We start from the raw sequence: 19037 nt of genomic DNA, 5'->3' as shown, positions 1-19037 counted from the left end.
TGAGTGGTGATACCGGAAGGGTGGAGGGAAGATGGGTTGGAAAGGGTGAACCGATTACAAGGATCTACATATAATCTCCTTCCTGGGGGATGGACAACAGAAAAGTGGGTGAAGGAAGATGTCAGACAGTGTAAGATATGACAAAATAACAATAATCTATAAATTATCAAGTGTGCATAAGGGGGTGAGCGGAGATGGAGGGGGAAATGGGCTGATATTAAGGGCTCAAGTAGACTTAAATGTTTTCAGAATGAGGTTGGCAACAAATGTACAAATGTGCTTGACACAATGTATGTATGTATGGATTGTGATAAGAATTGTACCAGCCCTCAATAAAATGATTTTTTAAAAAGATGCCCTGATCTTTCTATAAGTATTTTGTTAAAATGTAAAAAAAAAAAAGTATTAAAATACAATTGTCCATACCATTGCTTTCTTGTTGAATGGGTAATTCTATTGTGCAACAAACTGGGCATTTTCACTTTAAGAAAGGATTAAGCCCAGTCCACAGAGAGAACAACATGGCTGGCCCCACTATGAGACATGATGCCCCTCAGTGACTAAGGGCGATACAGGGGACAGCACCGGAGACACAGTGTGGGAATTGCACCTGACCTGATCCCACCACACCGAGGCAAATCACTGGGGGAGTGCAGCGGAACAGCAAGGGAATGGAGTGGCAAGGTCCCCAGGGAATGCTGAAAGTGGACTTCGGGGCCAGGGCGTGGTGCCCCAACAGACTGGACTGGAAAATGCTCCTAAGGGCCAGCAAACGATCCCTGAACTAACTACAAGCTTTTCTCTTGTGAACTGTTTTATTCTGTTCTTTGTCAGTGGTTTGTTTTTGTTGTTTTGTTGTCTGGTTGTATACTGTTGCTTTGTTTTCCTCTGTCTAGTTTTCGTGCATGTTAGTGACTCCACAGGTCTGTCTGAATAGGACAGGCTGGATGAACTATCTGGAGGAAAAACAACGGAACCGACAGTTTGGGGAGGACTTGGGGTGGGGGGTTAGGGGGGGTAAGGAAGTGGTGTTAACAAACCCAGGGACAAGGGAAAAACATGGGACCCCAAATGGTAGAGAAGGGGGAGTGACAGGCCTGGTGGGAAATGATCAAGGGTAAGGTTGCTTAGAGAAGAGGTATACTCTAGCCCAGGTGGCGATAAAGCATGGTAGTAGGGAAGGAGGAAAGTCAAGGGAGATGGAGGAAAGAGCTAGGAGTCAAAGGGCATTCATGGAGGTCTAGACAAAGACATGTACATGCAAATATTTATAGGAGGATGGGGAAATAGATCTATGTGTCTATATTTATAGGTCAAGTATTAAGGTGGCGGAAGGACCTTGGACCTCTACTCAAACACTCCCTCAATGCATGAATACCTTCTTTTATTAAATTGGAACTCTGATGCTCACTCTCCCGACACAACAGCTGGAGCCAAAGTGTGTGAACAAGTAAATGTGGTGAAGAAAGCTGATGGTGCCCGGCTATCAAAAGAGATAGTGACTGGGGTCTTAAAGGCTTGAAGATAAACAAGCGGCCATCTAGCTCAGAAGCAACAAAGTCCACATGGAAGAACACACCAGCCTGAGTGAGCGAGTGGTCCCAAAGGGATCAGTTACCAGGCATCAAAGAACAAAAAGTCATATCATTGACTGCACACCTCCATGATAGGATCGCTGAAGACAAATGGGTGCAAAAGCAAATGTGGTGAAGAAAGCTGATGGTGCCCGGTATCAATAGAGATAGTGTCTGGGGTCTTAAAGGCTTGAAGGTGAACAAGCGGCCATTTAGCTCAGAAGCAAAAAAGCCCACATGGAAGAAGCACACCGGCCAGTGCGATCACGAGGTGCCAAGGGACCAGGTATAAGGCATCATGCAAAAAAAAACCCAACGATATAAGTGTGTGTATGTATGTGTATATATGTGTATATGTATATATATACCATATTAAATGAAGGGGGAAGTGCAGAGTGGAGACCCAAGGCCCAAGTGTCGACCAATGGAGATCCCCTCATAGAGGGGTTTAGGAGAGGAGATGGGTTAATTAGGGTGTGAGGTAGTATCGATGAAGAACACAGCTTTCCCCCGGATCCTGGATGCTTCCTCCCCCCAACTACCATGATCCGAATTCTACCTTGCAGGGCTGGATAGGACAGAGGCTGTACACTGGTGCATATGAGGGTTGGAGGTACAGGGAATCCAGGGTGGATGATACCTTCAGGACCAAGGGTGTGAGGGACGATGCTGGGAGAGTGGAGGGTGAGTGGGTTGGAAAGGGGGAACTGATTACAAGGATCCACATGTGACCTCTTCCCTGGGAGAGGGACAGCAGAGAAGGGGGGAAGGGAGACTCCGGATAGGGCAAGATATGACAAAACAACGATGTATAAATTACCAAGGGCATATGAGGGAGGGGGGAATGGGGAGGGAGGAGGGGAAAAAAAAGAGGACCTGATGCAAGGGGCTTAAGTGGAGAGCAAATGCCTTGAGAATGATTGGGGCAGGGAATGTATGGATGTGCTTTATACAATTGATGTATGTATATGTATGGATTGTGGTAAGAGTTGTATGAGTCCCTAATAAAATGTAAAAGAAGAAAAGAGAAAAAAATGATTAGGGCAAAGACTGTACAGATGTGCTTTATACAATTGATGTATGTATATATATGAACTGTGAAAAGAATTGTATGAGCCCCAATAAATTGTTAAAATTAAAAAAAAAAAAAAAGAAAAAGAAAGGATTAAGCTGATTCAGTGTCTCACAGAAACAGGGTTTTCTGGTGATGGAAGTTGTTTTACTATAGGTGTTACAATGCGTTTCTATATTGAAGAAACTCAGAGGACCCTATAGGGCAGGGTGAACTGGCCCTGTAAGTTTCTGAGACTAACTATGAGCCAAAATCAACTTGGTGGCAGTGAGTCAGTCATATTGAAAAAAACATAATAAAGTATGCAAGGGAAAATAAAAATGAGGTGTGAAAAAGTATGATCGGACCATCCAAAGAAAAGCATGTAAATAAATATTTTGAGTATATTTTAAACATTTTATAAAATAGAGATCACACGCTGGAGAAAATTTTCATTTTAAAACCCAACAATTTATGACATTCGACCTAAATCATGATTTTTAATTATCACGGGACCAATTTAATCTAGGGACAAATTTAACATGTAACTCTATAATTTTAGTGATAGCATTTTAGGGAGAAATGGCACTTGCTCACTTGTGTGTGGTACCAATCCCCCCTCCCCAAAGTTTTTACTGTCTTCCAGAGGAGGGTTGGGGAAGGTAACAGGATAAGCCAGATGAAGCTCATTGCTATCAACCAGGTATTACAAAGGCTTGATACCAGGCAGCTTAGTCTGTACATTCCTTTGGTGGGTTGATAGGCAGGACGCAGGTGAGTGGTGTGTGAATTATGGTGGAGGTTTGCCACATGTTGGTGACCCTGCCACATGTGGTCTGTGTCAGCTGGCCATGCTGTAGGCTCTCATGGACAGGTCATAGCCTACACCTTCTCCATGTGGTCCTGAATCAGGGATCTCAGGACACAGACTGCCATTCCCAAGGCCTCAGGTCCTGGCAGCCAGAGACGAGGGTAGGTTCTGGGAGAAGGCAGAGCCTACCTGTAAGCCCTGGTGTTGATGCCCTTGGCCATGCCCTTTAGGCTGCAGATCTGCTCAGAGGGCTGGGAATCTAACCAGCTGCCACCAGTGACCTTTTGAGGAAGAGGAGGAAATGGAGGAGGATCGCTGGTGCCTGTCTTTTGTCTTCTGTGACCGAGAAGTGAAAAAATGCACAAAGCCACCCATCACTTGAACGCTGACTTCACCTCTGTCCTCTCTGGGAACAGCTCTGAGTCTTGCCCCACCTCTGCATGCTCGTGTATTGTTCAGTTAGAGAACCTTAGTCTAGGCTAATAAGAGGTGGCAGCACCATGTTGTGCCCTCAGCATGGAAGTCTATTTCATTTCTCCTGCACATAAATGTGGAGCAGGCCAAGTCTCCTTGGTGACCTGGAGGTGAGCACACAGTGATTGCACCGGGGGTTTAGGGGTAGTAGCTCCTGCCCTGTCTGCATCCTTGAGCCACCTGTAGGCAACATGCTGCTCTTCCTGTTTTCTAGTAGACACCAGATTTCTACCAAGAAGGGCTCCCAGGTTCCCTAGGGAGTCAGATGCAGAGGTTAGCCATCACTATTCTTGAATTTGGAGTCTGTTTCAAAATGGCTTCACATTCTCTAGGTTCAATTTAGTAGTTGTACTTTTGTGGTACCCGGCCTGTTCCTAAGAGTTTTACCCAGGATGGAGTACACTGCCTGGTCCCCAGCCAGAGCAACTGAGTTCTTGATTTGCTCCCAGCACTTGTTTCGAGTTCTGCTATGCAGGGTTGCCTGGTCTCGTGAGATTGGGACCAACGTTCTCTGTTCAGGTTGGTTTTCGACCTTGCAGTGAAAGAGTGACCTATCAGTTTTGTCTCTGCCTGAGTGATGGGTCGCCTTGCCTGCTGACATTGCATTTAGTCAGCATGGAGAGGTGGTGCGCATGTTCCTGTGACAGAGATGTTCACGCAGCATACCTGCCTACCATCCCTTGTTTCTGCCAGTCTATCGTGTTCACAGTGAAATCCAAGTACTGGGACCTCAGACAGAAGAGAGTGGGCATGGCTCTAACAGCCGTTATGCGTGGGCATCACAGAGGAGCCCAGAGAATGCTTGTTTCCCTGGGTGCACCTGGCTGTGCTACCAAGGTGGAGATGAAGCCACACCCCCATGTCTGGACAACTTTGGCCTGTGTGCCAACCATAGTCTCATGCCAGTGTGCAGCTCTGTGACAAAGGACTTTTCTGAGCCAGTGCCAGGCCTCGAGCCTGCAGCACAAATGCCTCCTGCCTACTGCCCTCTCCTCAAACAGAATGTTTTATGGTGCTTAAGTGAAAGCTGACAGAGCAAATTAAAAATTTTGTAATCTGTAGTTCATACACGAAATCCTCCACAACCTGGGTTGTAATCCCCAAACGTATATCCTCCTAGCTTCTTCCTCTCCCATTCGACAGGTAAGAGGACAAGAGTGTTTCACAGATCGACTAGGTATGCTGCTTTTCTTGTCATATAGAGCAGAAGCCTCTGATGGAAGGAGAGTGGCAATTAAGCTTCCAAGTTTCTCGAAAGTTGGCTGTACAGAGCCACCATGCTCTCAAAGGCAAGCATCTCAGTAGTCAGCTGTATGCCTCCTCGAAGACCCACAGGAAGCTCTCTAAGCTCCCAAACTGTAGTAGGGAAGGGGCTGTATAGAGTTGATTGGTCTGTGCCTGCTGCACTGTGGGGGTCAAGTGCTTGTGGGTTGTGGCTCCTAAGACTCTTGTGAACACATACAGCAGGCACATTTCTCTTTAACAGCATCATACCCTCTGTGAGAAGCTACACTTCATTGAATACCTAAGCTCACAGCTTTGTGTGCTTATTGACTCTGAAGACCCTAGGATGTGAGGTTGCCCCTAGAACTTTCATGGGAATGTAAAATGGACCCCCATTGGAGAGGGGGTTTACAGAGCCCCAGGGCACACAGCTACTCTGTGAGGGGCACCATCAAGCCTTCTCACGGTCTTGTCTGTTATTGCATGGCAGCAGCAGTGGATGGTGCCGCCTGGAATGTCAGCTCTTCTTACGTAACTAGCTGGACTCTGCTCCTAGGGTTAGAGACGTGGGAGGCGCCAGTCCATTCCCTGGCAGCTGGCCCATTCATTGCTTGCATAATTCTTCCTGAGAAGTTTCCTCACATTTGATGGCTAACCCGAGTGTTTCGTTGACTGTGCTCTTGGCCCACATGAACCTTGTCTCCTAGTTCATCTTGGTCACTTGATTTCATGATTTGCCCTTCTTTCCCCAAGTTTTGTGAAAAATCTAAGCAGATTTCATTAGAGTGAATGAAATAGAAGATTATGTATTAGCTGGTGTGGCGAACCTAGTTGAGATAGACTGTCTAAGGAAGCTGCTCTTGCTACCTTATGTCATTGTCGCACCCCCCAAACCATTAAGCATAATCTGTAAACATATTAAATGAAGCTTTTTTTTTTTTTTTTTTGCTACACACACTGTAACACTTGTATATGAAAATCAGCATCCCCTGTCCTCAGACATATTTGAGATGTGGATGCGGAGAAGATAGGCTTTTAATTTGGTTCTAGGAGGCATGTGTTCCTGGATGACTGGAAGACTGTGTGTCTTCCTATGCTGTACCAGGAGGGTGCAGGGGTGGGAGCCTTGCCAGCTTTGTGGGTTCTCTGCCTTCTCCACTTTTGGGTTGAGTTGAATTGTCCTCAAAGTTCTGAGGGACCTGAATGTGAGAGCTCTTCAATACGGCAGAGAGCCTGGCAGTGGCATCTATCTCTTTGACTCCCAGATGCTGCCAGAGTGTGGGTACTCCAGACAGGGTACAGGGACCCACCCCTGTGTGCTTTCTTGACTGCAGCATAAGACCTCCCCTTAGGTGTCTTTTTGGGTACACGCATTCTCAACTGTCTGCCAGTAAACTGTGAGCTTCTGAGGGCTGACAGAAGTTAGATGGTGGCTGTACCAAATGCCCCTCTCCTGTTTCTGATGCGCAGAGTGGCAGCCATTGTTCCTTATGAAGGAGAAGAGAGCCCTATGGCTTGTTGTGTGGGGAGACTTCTCTGGCCTGCAGTGCTTTTCCCACAAAGCCTCAGGTTCCAGGAAGCACCTGCCGCCAAGCTAGCAGCCGCCCTAAGGGGCTTGGAGTCCACAGGGAGCGGGCCCTGGACAGCCACTGTCAGGAAATTCTGCCCTTAGAGGGCTGGGCCCCTGGAGTCTTCATTAGGGAGCAGATGACCCTGGGTTTCAGAGACCTGAAAATATCAGAGGGTGTACTACTGGTGGGGCAGCAGCTAGGTTGAAATGCCAGCCCTCTGAGACTGTGGGGGTGCTGGGTTGCAGAGTTTCGGGATGTGCAGTGAGCATGATAGCAGAATCTTAGAGTATTTTGAGGCTTGGTGCTGGGAAGAGAGATGTGTCACCATGGAGATGAGGAGCCCTGAAGGAAGAGCTGGTGTGGGTGTAGGTGAGTGGAGAGCAAGTGAGCGAGCTGGCAGGCTGGTGGGAGGTGCCTGGTGGTGGGGGTAGGGTGGGACCCAGTTATGGACCAGGCATGGAGGCCTGGAGCCTGGAGGGTTATGGGTGCCTGGGGAGAGCCTGAAGGGAAAAGAGAGCTTTGATTAAAGAAAAAAACACCCTAGCACAACAAAATTCTCTAGAAGAGTTTTTTATCTTTTAAGAGAACAATTAAAATCATCATAATAAAAGTAGTTCCCCTGATGTAGCAGCAGTAGATTTTGTGACTATAATGTTCAGGTGGCCCATTGAAACATTTTCTGTGTCATGCTCCTATTTGGGGGAAATATGGGTGCTTGGTCTTTAATTTTTACATTATTGTAGATTGTATTTTCAGCCTCGTAGTAAGTTGAGTGCATGCAACCAGCATGTGACTTCTTTCCTATTTTAAGGTTTCAAAGAAGCAGTACTGGATCGTTAGACCGAGGCTTACTTGAAAAAAACCCAAAGAAATAAATTTAGGATTTTCACATATTTGTGCTGAGGCTTTAAACTCTTAGTATTTCTTGTTTGTTCCATCTCAAAACAGGTCTTCCCTCTTTGTCAAACAACCCCCTACTCAGCCCCCCCCCCTTCAAAGTTGACTTCTCAGTAGAAGGAGTTTTAGAGGATGAGCTAAAGATGCAGTGAACCAGAAATCATTCATTTCTTCCCTTCACAGAGCAAATGAACCCAATAGATCAGTGGTTCTCAGCCTTTCCAATGCTGCGACCCTTTAATACAATTCCTCATGTGGGGGTGACCCCTCCCAATCATAAAATTATTTCCGTTGCTACTTCATAACAGTAATTTTACTACTGTTATGAATCGGGCAATGCTGGTGAAAGGGTCGATTGACCCCAAAAGGGGTCGAGACCCATTGCAATAGATGATTTTACACTTCCACCATAACAAGTGCCACTGGGGTGGTGCCCGGCAGCAGCTCTGTGGCATGGAGTGTGCAGGCTTCTCTCAGCCTGGGCTGCTTCACCAGGAGTTGGAGTCCTTGCAGCACAGCCAAAGGCACCTTCAGTCCCAGTACCTCATGTTGGGTTTGCTGGCACCTGTGGGGACTTCCTGGTTCTAATTAGAGCGACACTTTGTAATTCACCAAGAGCAGGTTTCTCTTTAAGTCTAGCTTTTCTAGGAACAGGTAAATTAAGTGGCATCCTTTTTCTTCTCCCCATCCTTGGCTTGAATAGGATAGACACCCCAGGATGGCTGAGGAGTGAGGTCTTAGGAGCCTTGAAGCTGATGGATATGGGCAGTGCCCAGCTCAGCAGGTACCCTGAAAGAATCACTCAGCAGCCCACCAGGACACAAATGGAAACCTTTCCGAGGCCCATGGTTTGTGCTTTGTCTAGGTTTGAGTCTCATCTAAATGGCATCAGAGCGTCTTTGAGCTGACCAACACGATAGGAATGTCAACCAACTACATGCGAGGTCCTTTTAGTGAAGGGGGTTCTTGTCAGATACTGGGGCTGGCTAAAAACCCTTCCCAACTCTCTCATCTTTCTGAAAGCTTGTGGTGAGAGGAAAGGGGCTGGCTGAGGTGGAGGAATCCCCACTCTGGGCTTGCTGGTGATCTTAGACTGGCCAGTCCATGTCCATCGTATGAGCACCATCAGCTGCCACCCAGCACAGAGAGGACTTGCAAGGGAGAGTCTTGATTGAAGGTAACCTGGCACCTAGGAGCTAGACTCTGAGGTCAGAACCAACGCAGGCTTGGTTGAATGTGGACCTGCTCTGTGTAAACGCTCTGTAAACGAAATCTCTCCCTTTAAGGCCTGAGAGGGAGAGGCCCAGAGCACCACAGCATGGTGCCTCTTCTACCCTCCCCCAAAGTCACTTTTGCTTGAGAAATGGACCAAAAGAAACCCACCTGTCCAAGTATGATGACAATTAACTTACTCCTGTGGCCCTTGGTGATGGTGGTGGTGGTCAGTGGCACCTCTGATGACAGCAGTGACCCTTGCAGCTCACTTAGTGTTTGTGAAACCTATTGTGAAGCTCAGTTATTTGGAGCATCGATGGTTTGAGAATATTGTATCCTTTTCCAAGTATATTGATCTCTTTATTATTAGGAAATGACCTTCTGAAAATCTCTGATACTATTCATTAATACCAAGACAGTCACACTCCAATCTTTCTCCCGACTGTCAGCATGCTCTCCTTTCCCATATTTCTCCTTCTAAACTGGGTATGTTTGCGTCTTTGTAGTTCATGTGGGTTTCTTGTACGCAGTTTGTAGTTCGGTATCGACTTTTTTTTAAACCATTTTATTTTTTAAAACATTTCATTTCATTAGGGGCTCATACAACTCTTATCACAATCCATACATACATCAATTGTGTAAAGCACATCTGTACATTCATTGTCCTTATCATTTTCAAAGCATTTGCTTTCCACTTAAGCCCTTGGCATCAAGTCCTCTTTTCCCCCCTCCCCCATCCCTCATGAGCCCTTGATAATTTATAAATTATTATTTTGTCATATCTTGCTCTGTCCGACATCTTCCTTCACCCCCTTTTCTGTTGTCTGTCCCCCAGGGGAGGAGGTTACATGTAGATCCTTGTAATTGGTTTCCTCTTTCCAGCCCACTCTCCCTCTACCCTCCCGGTATCGCTACTTAAACCCCTGGTCCTGAAGGTATCATCCGCCCTGGATTCCCCGTGCCTCCAGCTCCTGTCTGTACCAGTGTACATCCTCTGGTCTAGCCAGACTTGCAAGGTAGAATTCCGATCATGATAGTGGGGGCGTGGGAGGAAGCATTTAGGAACTAGAGGAAAGCTGTATTCTTCATCTGTGCTACATTGCACCCTGACTGACTCATCTCCTCCCCTAGCCTCCTCTGCAAGGGGATCTCCGGTGGCCGACAAATTGGCTTTGGGTCTCCACTCTGTACTTCCCCCTTCATTCACTATGGTAAGATTTTTTTTTTTGTTCTGATAATGCCTTATACCTGTTCCTTCGACACCTCGTGATCACACAGACTAGTGTGCTTCTTCCATGTGGGCTTTGTTGCTTCTGAGTTAGATGGCCGCTTGTTTACCTTCAAGCCTTTAAGACCCCAGACGTTATACCTTTTGATAGCTGGGCACCATCAGCTCCCTTTGCCACATTTGCTTTTGCACCCATTTTTCCCTAGCGATCGCATCATGGAGGTGTGCACCCAATGATACGATTTTTTTGTTATTTGATGCCTGATAACTGATCCCTTCAGAACCTCTTGATCACACAGGCTGGTGTGTTCTTACATGTGAGCTTTGTTGCTTCTGAGCTAGATGGCATGTTTATCTTCAAGCCTTTAAGACCCCCGACACTATATCTTTTTGATAGCTGGGCACCATCAGCTTTCTTCACCACATTCGCTTATTCACCCACTTTGTCTTCAGCGGTTGTGTCGGGAGGGTGATCATCATAGAATGCCTATTTATTTATTTATTTATTTAGAATGCCAATTTAATAGAAGAAAGTATTCTTGCACTGAGGGAGTACTTGATAGGAGGCCCAATGTCCTTCTGCCACCTTAATACTAAACCTATAAATATAGGCACATAGATCTATTTCCCCATCCTCATATATATTTGCATATGTACATGTTTTTGTTTACACCTCTATAAATGCCCTTTGCCTCCAAGCTCTTTCCTCTATTTCCCTTGACTTTCCTCCTGTCCCACTATCAAGCTCCGTCCCCATCTGGGTTTCAGCAATACCTCTTCGTTATATTACCCTTGATCATGCCCTACCATGCCTCCCACACCCATCTCACCACCAATTTGGATCACTTGTTCCCTTGTCCCTGGGTTTGTTAACACCACTTCCTTCCCTCCAACCTCCCCCTATCCCATCCCCCCCCCCCCCCCCGAACTGTTGGTCCCATTGTTTTTCCTCCAGATTGTTCATCCAGCCTATCTTATATAGACAGGCCTGTGGAGATAATAACATGCACAAAAACAAGACAGAGCAAAACTAAGCAACAATATACAACAAAACAACAAACCACTGACAAAGAACAAAACACAACAAGAAAGAAAAGCTTGTAGTTAGCACAAGGATCATTAATACCAAGACAGTCACACTCCAATCTTTCTCCCGACTGTCAGCATGCTCTCCTTTCCCATTATTTCTCCTTCTAAACTGGGTATGTTTGTGTCTTTCTAGTTCATGTGGGTTTCTTGTAGGCAGTTTGTAGTTTGGTATTAAAAATTTTTTTTTGGTATTGACTTTTTAAAAACATCTAAATCTGGTAATTATCCCTTAATCAGGTGTTTACATAACTTAGACTTAATGTGATTAGTGGTGAGGTGTAAGTCTACCACCAATTGCTCTTAGATTTCTTAAGGATTTAGTGGGAACTTTTGTGGATGGGTTTTTGGGGGTGCCTTAGCTGGTATGTGGTGTCAGTCTGTATCTTCTTGTCCACACACCAGGCAGTTGATGGGGTGGAAGTTTTCAGACTGCCATTTTATAAAGATGCTAATATATAACAATGGGTATTATCTGGAGAGTGAATCCGTATTGCTTATTTCAGCTCAGTGTAACCTCCACTCCAGGCTAATAACTTTTTAAGTAGAGGCATGCCAGGAATCCATTACTAGGTCACTTTTGTCTGGTTGCTCTGGACAAGGGCTTCTTTTACACTTGCTGTCCCTCATGTGGGTCTTGTAGGATTAAAATCCATCAAACTCTGGCTGATGGCTCTGTTGCCCTCCCTCCCTTGTAGGTATCCCACCTTTTCCTTGAGCAGTGAATTGACATCTTCCCCGTGCACCTGAGAGATGGGTCTGCACCTGCTGGGGTTGAGATATGTCATTTGACTGTGTGAGTAGGCTTCTGTGAGAGGGTGCCTGCAGGAAGGGGCTCTTCCCTGCTCTGTGCTGTAAAGCTGTGTGGAACTGAAGGAGGGAGTGCAGGTGACTGCAGTTGTCCATCTTAGTGGTGAGTCTTTCTCCCATGGCTGTGAATTGGTTTTGTAGCTTGTTGTCAATGCTAACTGCACCTGTGGTTGGTCTCCGGGTTGGGGTACACAGTAATCTTAAGTGAATGCTCATCTAAGCCTGTGTGGCAGCTCCTTGCCTGAACAGAGTGTACTGAGCAATAGTACTAGCCTCTGGTGGCCCCTCCACTTTTTTTTTTACCGGCAGTGTGATTTTTAATAGATTTTTTTTGGGGGGGCAGTGATTTTTCTCTAGTTTGTTCCTCAACACTTTTCAGTTAGATGAGAGGGTTAGTGCTGCTTGTTACCTTAATATTTTTTAATGAAATACTAAGATGTAAGGACCTTTGTTGTTTTGCCATAGGTGTTTTGGGGGATTAAAATCACTGATATAAACAATGTAAATATCAGTAAACTTGTCTGCCCTGATGTTTATAGGCGGAAAGATGGTCTCCTGGTGGCAGTGTGTGGTAGTGTCCCATTCAACCTGGCTTCTGTGCAAGTGAGCAAGTGAGTGCGCATGTCTGCAGCAGACCACACCGACTGACTGCTGGCCGAGACCCTGTCCCCACAGCAGAGGAATGGCCAGCTCCTGGCTGTTTCTGACTCCCTTGTGGAGTTCCCTTCTATCAATATGGGAAGCAGTGCTAAGGGTTTGTAGTTGATGGATTTAGAGTTCTGAGGTCTTTTCACACGTTTGAGTGAAAAATGGGAGCCTAGTACTTGACAACGTGTTTACTTGGGGATTTCCTGTTCTCCGTTCTCATGAGAGCAGCTTCCCCGACTGACCTCTGCTCAGGCCCACTCACCCGCCCTCCTCTCCACTGGGAGGAGCTGGGACACAGGTGCTGCTGTGAATTTGCTTCCTTTATATTCTGGGCCAGTGAAAGTGGCCCCTTGAGTAGAGCCCCCCTGCCTGTCAGGAGTGCCCCCTGATGGAGAATGGGGGAAGAGGAGGTCTTCAGAGACTCAAGCCTGCTGGGACTATGCTTCATCTGCCAGATTTGATAAGGGTCCATGTTGGTGGCACCGAGGTTGAGGACTTGGCTGTCAACTAGAAGGTCAGAGGTTTGCACTCAGTGGCCATCTTGCAGGTAGAAAATGTGGAGTCTGCTTTTATGAGGACGGCAGCATTTCGGACTCTGTGGGAGCAACTCTGCCCTGTTTCAGAGGGGTCACTATGGGTTAGATGAAAATGGAAAACCATTTTCAAAAAGGTTATAGCAGAAACACCTGGGAAAGTTTGCTGATCAAGATTAGCTTTAAGGGGGCCTAAGGTTACTGCCTGCTCAAATAAATAGTCTGATTTGAAAATAACAGACAGGTGAGACATTCAGGCTGCAAAACATCTGTTTTCTTCTAGTTTTTTAATGTTTCTGTTGTATGCTATTGAGTTTATTCCCACACGGGTGAACTGCCCCACTGGGAGGCTGCAGTTTTTACTGGCCTGGTCACCAGTCTCTTTCCTCCAGGAGCCACCCTTCTGGTCAGCAGTCAGATGTCTAACCACCGTCTCACCAGGGCTCCCTTGCTGTTTCATAATTAGACATAAACTGCAAATAGCTTTGGGGGTACTGGTAGCCTCATTTTTTCTCTTTGGTTCATCTCTTGCAGACCGTGAACAGAAAGTCACTCTCCAGCTTGCCCTCTGAGACGCAGATTGTTCTCCTCAGGGGCCGTTTGCATAGGCACTGAGAAGTGGCCTGTCTTGAGCGGGGTTGGGGGTGACGGGTTAGTGTTGCTTCTGTGCTCCTGCTCCTCTCTATCACAGCCCAGGAACTCTTTCTGGTGTCTTCTGGGCTGAGCACTGGCAGCCCCATTGTGTCACTGCTTCGGCTGTGCTGACTGTTGCTGGCTGGCCAGGTAGCCTGTTTCTGTAGGCTTTAGACTAGGAGTGGCATGAATGCTGTGAGAGTAAAGGACAGGAAAACATGCCCTTTCCTTAAGGAATCCTGGTGGCTAAGTGTCCCCGTGGGTGGTTTGAAATACCCACCCACCCCATAGCTCAAGGGAGAAGGGTGAAGGCAACATCCTGCTCTGAAACCCTACAGGGACAGCTCTCCTCAGTCCTGTAGGGTCAGTGTGGCTTGGAATGGACTCGGTGGTAGGCTTGGACCCTTTCTATCGTGAACAGCTCTTTACCCTCTCCTCACCAGCTCTCTGCCCCAGCTGAAATGCCCAGCCTCTCATCCACCCTTAGGCTCCTCTCCAGGTTCTACCTGGTGGTTTGGTGGGCTGGCAGCCGTGTGTGGTATTCTGGACTCGTGCTCACTGGCTCAGCATCACCTTGTCACAGCAAGTGGCCACCTGATTCCTCTTCCCACATGGGCTGGCATAGCCTGGACTCTGCATCTGGCAGGCCAGCTGTGTGTGGGCCTTATGGGAGCTGTTAGCCTTTTACTGGGGTGGAGGGTGGGATGGGGTTCAGGATTGAGGATGGATCAGGCTTCTGGAAGACCAAGGGTTCTAGCCTCTCTCCCCTGCTTCTATGGCTGCCTACTGTAGTGATGGTTAAGTTTGGCAGTCAGAAAACAGAAGGCCTGCAGGTGCTGTGGGGGTGAATGGAGATGGGCTCAGGATTGAGAGGCAGAAGCAAGCTCCCTTCAACTCTGCTGTAGAGTAAAAGGTGTGCCCTTGGGTGCTGGTGGGCTTGTACAATGCCATTGCTACCTGGCAGAAGCTGGTTTGGGCAGTGTTCCGGTTGCTCCTCATTGCCCTGGCAGGCTGCACTTCCTGGGCCTACTAAGGCCTGATCTGTGTGACTCCTGGGCTCTGGCTGTTCTTGGATGACTTTATTACCCTTTCTCTGCAGCCACTTATTAAGTTAACAGTTCTCAAAGACTGATATTTTAGAAAGAGGGTGGACAGTTGTTTCCTCCAGACTCCTGCTGGCTTCGTTCCACAAGAAGTCATAGCCAGGGCCAGGGAGGAAGGGTCTCTATTTCTCCAGAGCTCTGACCCTGTCCCGTAAATGTCTTCTACTGAACTTTCACCCCCAAATCTTCAGTGGGTCCTGCAGACTTTTTTGTCCCTATCCCTTTCTGTGGTTACCTCACCTTGGAGCCCTAGGACATTTTCCTTAAGGTGCTACTGCTTCAGGGGGACTGGGTGGTGGTGATGGTGACCAGGAAGCAGAGGTCAGAGGAGCTGCTGCCTTGGGGGCGTCTCCTTTGTTCCCTCACCATGAGTGCCTTCTTGCATATGGTTTAGACTCGGGAGTGGTTGTGGTTTCCCAAGTTATGGGGCAGTGTGTTCAGGTGCAGGACTCGCAGCCTAACATGCAAAGTGGAGTGTGCTGATGGAAGGCGTGTCCACCACACCCCCAGTGGGCTGACAAATGCACCAAAAGACTCATTGGAGATCTGGGTGGTGGGAAGGTACTTCCCATGTTTCTGTCGGATGCCAGTAACTGCCATGGGTTACAATAAAAATGTACGCCTGGGTTTGCTATTACTTAAAAAGAAGAAAGTAGGTAATTCCTTGCCTCCTCCTTTTCTCCACTTCCCTGGAGCTGAAAGTCTATACTAGTTTTGGGGGGGTGTCTGTGTGAATTTCGTGTGAGGTTTGTTCTTGATAGAACAGGGTTGGCTTTTCAGAGTGGAAAATGCTGGGAAAGTTGGGAAACTGAACAAGAAGGAGGTATTTCACATGGCATAGCTGAGGAATAAACGGCTTCATTTATGAAATGGTTAGGAGGCTGGTGGGCGGTGAAAATGGATTTCTAGAACTAGCACACGCATATCAGCTGTCTAGCAGTTGTTGCTGAGGCTAAAGCGGCACATTGCTTTTAGTTCTGCTCTAGGCTCTAGGAAAGAGGGGGTGGTGGTGTTGGATCTGACACACACCCCTACCACCCAGCAAGCAGTGGGTGCTGTGCTGTTGCTAGGTGCCATGTCCCATCCCATCCCATCCCATCCCATCTGGGCCCCTACAATCCGTAGCATCCTCACACCCTGCCTGATCCCAAACCCTGGCCACTGACAGGCTATATAAAGCACGTGTGCCCTTGGGGCCCAGGTCCCAGCTTAGGGGTGCATGTGCATGCTTTTCTGAGATTAGAATTCCCAAGGTATTGCAGGGATTTGATTGCTTGGGAAATTGGGACTTGGAAGACAGGGGGAGGGAACCATACCCTGTGGTATAAAGGAGAGAGGGCAATGGGTGGCTGTCTACCTGTTGTTTTTGCCCATGTTCTTGCTGGTTTGTGCCCCAGGTCCTGTATACCCTGCCTGGCCTTTGGATGGCTTTCTTTAGTTTGAGGTGGTTCTTACCCCTTGGGGCCATTGGAGTAAGCTGTGTAGGTGGCAGCATATTTCCTGGGGCCCGGGTACTTGTGAGCAGTGTTGGTGATCACTCTTGTCATAATCATCTTCTGGTAGCCTCCTTCCTATGTTTCTGAGCAGAGTTCTTCCACAGTGTCACTCAGTGCACCTTCTACCCTTCCTTGGTTGTAAAGCATGCCATTCCACATCCGTTAGTCATTGGGGTAATGAACTGCTACATAGCTTGTTTCTAAAATAACACTTTCTCTCAAGGTTTTATTTATGGTTGGGTTATTGCAGCATGAAAGGTAAGGTTTTTTTTTTTTATTGAACGAGCCACACAGATTAGCACTAGGTGTTTCAAGTAGTCCTTCAGTATCTTCACTTCTAGTAAGGAGCCCTGGTGACCCTTGGTTAGAACCTGCTCAGCTGCTAACAGACAGGCTGCAGGGCTGTGGGGCTGTGAACTCACAGCTGCTTGTAGGAGAGCGAGGTGGCTGTCAGCTGCTGTGATGTCTGCACTTTAGTTGGTAGTGGGTTTCATTTGGTGTGGTTGTTGCCTCTAGTGGTCTTTCACTCCCCATTCCTCCTTTTCACATGGGTGGTTTACCGTCTGCTGAGGGGCCTGGGCAGTATGGCTGGTTAGACTGTGTTTTGAGTTTCCGTGTTGGTGTCTGCTCCACTCCCCCTCCTGAGAAAGCAGGAACCCTACCCCCTACCCCCATGAGCTCTAGGCATGTTCACTTACTCCTTACACCATCCCTAAACCCAGGGATGCATTGCTGGATCTTTCTAACCTGGTCTAGTGATGGTCAGGCAACCTGTGTCCGTACAAGAGACCCTGGCTGTCATGCAGTCTCTGTCCATCCCTCCTGCTATTTTCTCTAGCTCTCCTGGCAGAGGAAGCAGTGCGGTCTCTGTCTTCCAGTATAGATAGACTGACCATGAGCTTGTCTGACCCCGAGGTCCCCTCAGTTCTGTGCCAGGGTAGCTACGGGGACCCTGATCTGTGTGGGATCCAGGGAGACTGCACAGAGGGTGGGGGGTGGGGCATGCTTTTATTTAAGGCCACAAGTCCTAATCAGCTCAGGAGAAAAGGAGTTAAAAATGACATCATCACTTTGCAACCAGGCTGCCAGAAATAACATCTCTGTATAATGAGTCTCCTGGTGGAGCCCATGTCCGAGTCCTGAGCCGATTCTGGGCTCAGCGTGGGCATGCCGAGAAGGGAGCGCTGGTAGCTCTTCAGAAGGTGTGCTTGTGAGACACGAGGAAAAAGGAAAGCTGATAAGGAATTTCTGTGGCAGTTCATTTCTATGGCCTTTTCTGTATTTCCAGCATTTTTATACTAATCTTATATTTCCTAGGAAGCTGTTGAATAAATTCTCCTTGCTAACGGAGAATGTTAAAAATGAGCTGGCACTTCCCTTTGGTTTTTGCCCCCCAAACCTAGCTCTCCCTCTGAGGTGGGCACATGAGGTGCGGGCCCTTGGGACAGATCTCAGGCCCCCATAGCCCAGGACTGGAGCTGAGCGCAAGAGGACACTTGAGAGTGCCTGCTGCAGTCAATAGCTTTAGGATCTGGCCGTGTAGGTCCCACATTCTCTGTGCTTGGTTTATGAAAGTACAGTTCGTACCCTGATCTGAGCTAGTTTAAAAAAGTAATTATGGATTTTATTTATTCCACCTAGAAACTTTCAGAAGGTGTGTGCTGGAGAGACTTGGGCTTTTAAACAAGAAAAGTGATCCCTGCTGTGGGACCTCTTACAGGCTTAGGTTTTGTCTTGCTGACATGCATAGATCTTTGTGGACCAGCTTTCTGACAAATGGCGGAGGACTGGCCACAAGGCCCTGCTGCCCACTTGGAGCATGGATTCAGTTGGTCTCTTGGTGTCATCTCTGTTCCCTGGCATGTCCAGGGACCAGAGTTTCCATGGGTGCTGCCAATAGAAAGGGTCAGTACACTGCAGTTTTCCAGGATCTTTAGCATGTGTCTCCAGAGCATCCTAGTGTGCCCATAACTGCACCCTCAAGTCCACCTCAAAGCCATCTCATACACAGAAGAGGAAAAACCACACTGGAGTTTTTAAGAGTCTGACTGAATCACCATTCTCAGTCCTGCATTTAAAATCAGCCTTGTGTTGTGTTAGGAAATGATTGATCAACAGTCATTGTGGGGGTTGCCAGGACATGGTGCCGACCAGGCCCATAAGTGGATGGCTTTGTGAGGCCCAGGGTGTGTAGGAAAGAGGCTGCATTGTAGGCCCTGTGGAGGGTTGGCAGGAGTTGGAGCAGACTCACTGCCATTGGGTCTGACTTTTGGTTTGGATCTGCTCCCATAAAGATGTGCAGCCTTGGGAAGCCTGTATGTAGGGTACTTGCTGTGACTCGAAGGGTGTGAGTGTTGCTACATTTAGCCTGCTTTATCGGTAGCCTGACTGCGTAGGTTTAGTTTTCTATTTGGAAATGCTACATCTTTATTTTCTTTCTTTGTGGAGTAAGTTGTTAGCTCAGCTAGCTTCAGTAAAGTGCCTTTTAATTTGCATGGAGAATTGGGAGTGAACATTGATCAAACAATATATGGTAGATGTGTCCCTGTGAAGTCAGGCTAAGCAAGTGTGTCCATTGAACGTGGATGTTGTAGTTCTGGTCTTTTGGACCTGAGTGGGACAAAAATGGGGAAAAGCTTTTTTTATACTTTCTGGAGGCACTTGTGTCAGCCCACAGCCTTCT

The 19037-nt window shown here is 47.4% G+C and overlaps 1 protein-coding gene across 1 annotated transcript in view; it reads left to right on the top strand.

Annotated features, from left to right (window-relative positions):
- The window catches only part of LOC142431800 (uncharacterized), a 103812-nt gene extending 93530 nt beyond the window's left edge, over window positions 1–10282 (top strand). Inside the window, exons 4-5 of the mRNA XM_075536750.1 lie at window positions 9949–10028; window positions 10252–10282. Of these exons, the coding sequence (XP_075392865.1) occupies window positions 9949–10028; window positions 10252–10282 (111 nt within the window). The remainder of the gene's footprint in view (window positions 1–9948; window positions 10029–10251) is intronic.
- The last annotated feature ends 8755 nt before the right edge of the window (window positions 10283–19037 follow it).

This window comes from Tenrec ecaudatus, chromosome 18 (assembly GCF_050624435.1).
Source record: "Tenrec ecaudatus isolate mTenEca1 chromosome 18, mTenEca1.hap1, whole genome shotgun sequence".
NCBI classification, from domain to species: domain Eukaryota; kingdom Metazoa; phylum Chordata; class Mammalia; order Afrosoricida; family Tenrecidae; genus Tenrec; species Tenrec ecaudatus.
This window is presented reverse-complemented; position numbering and strand designations above follow the sequence as displayed.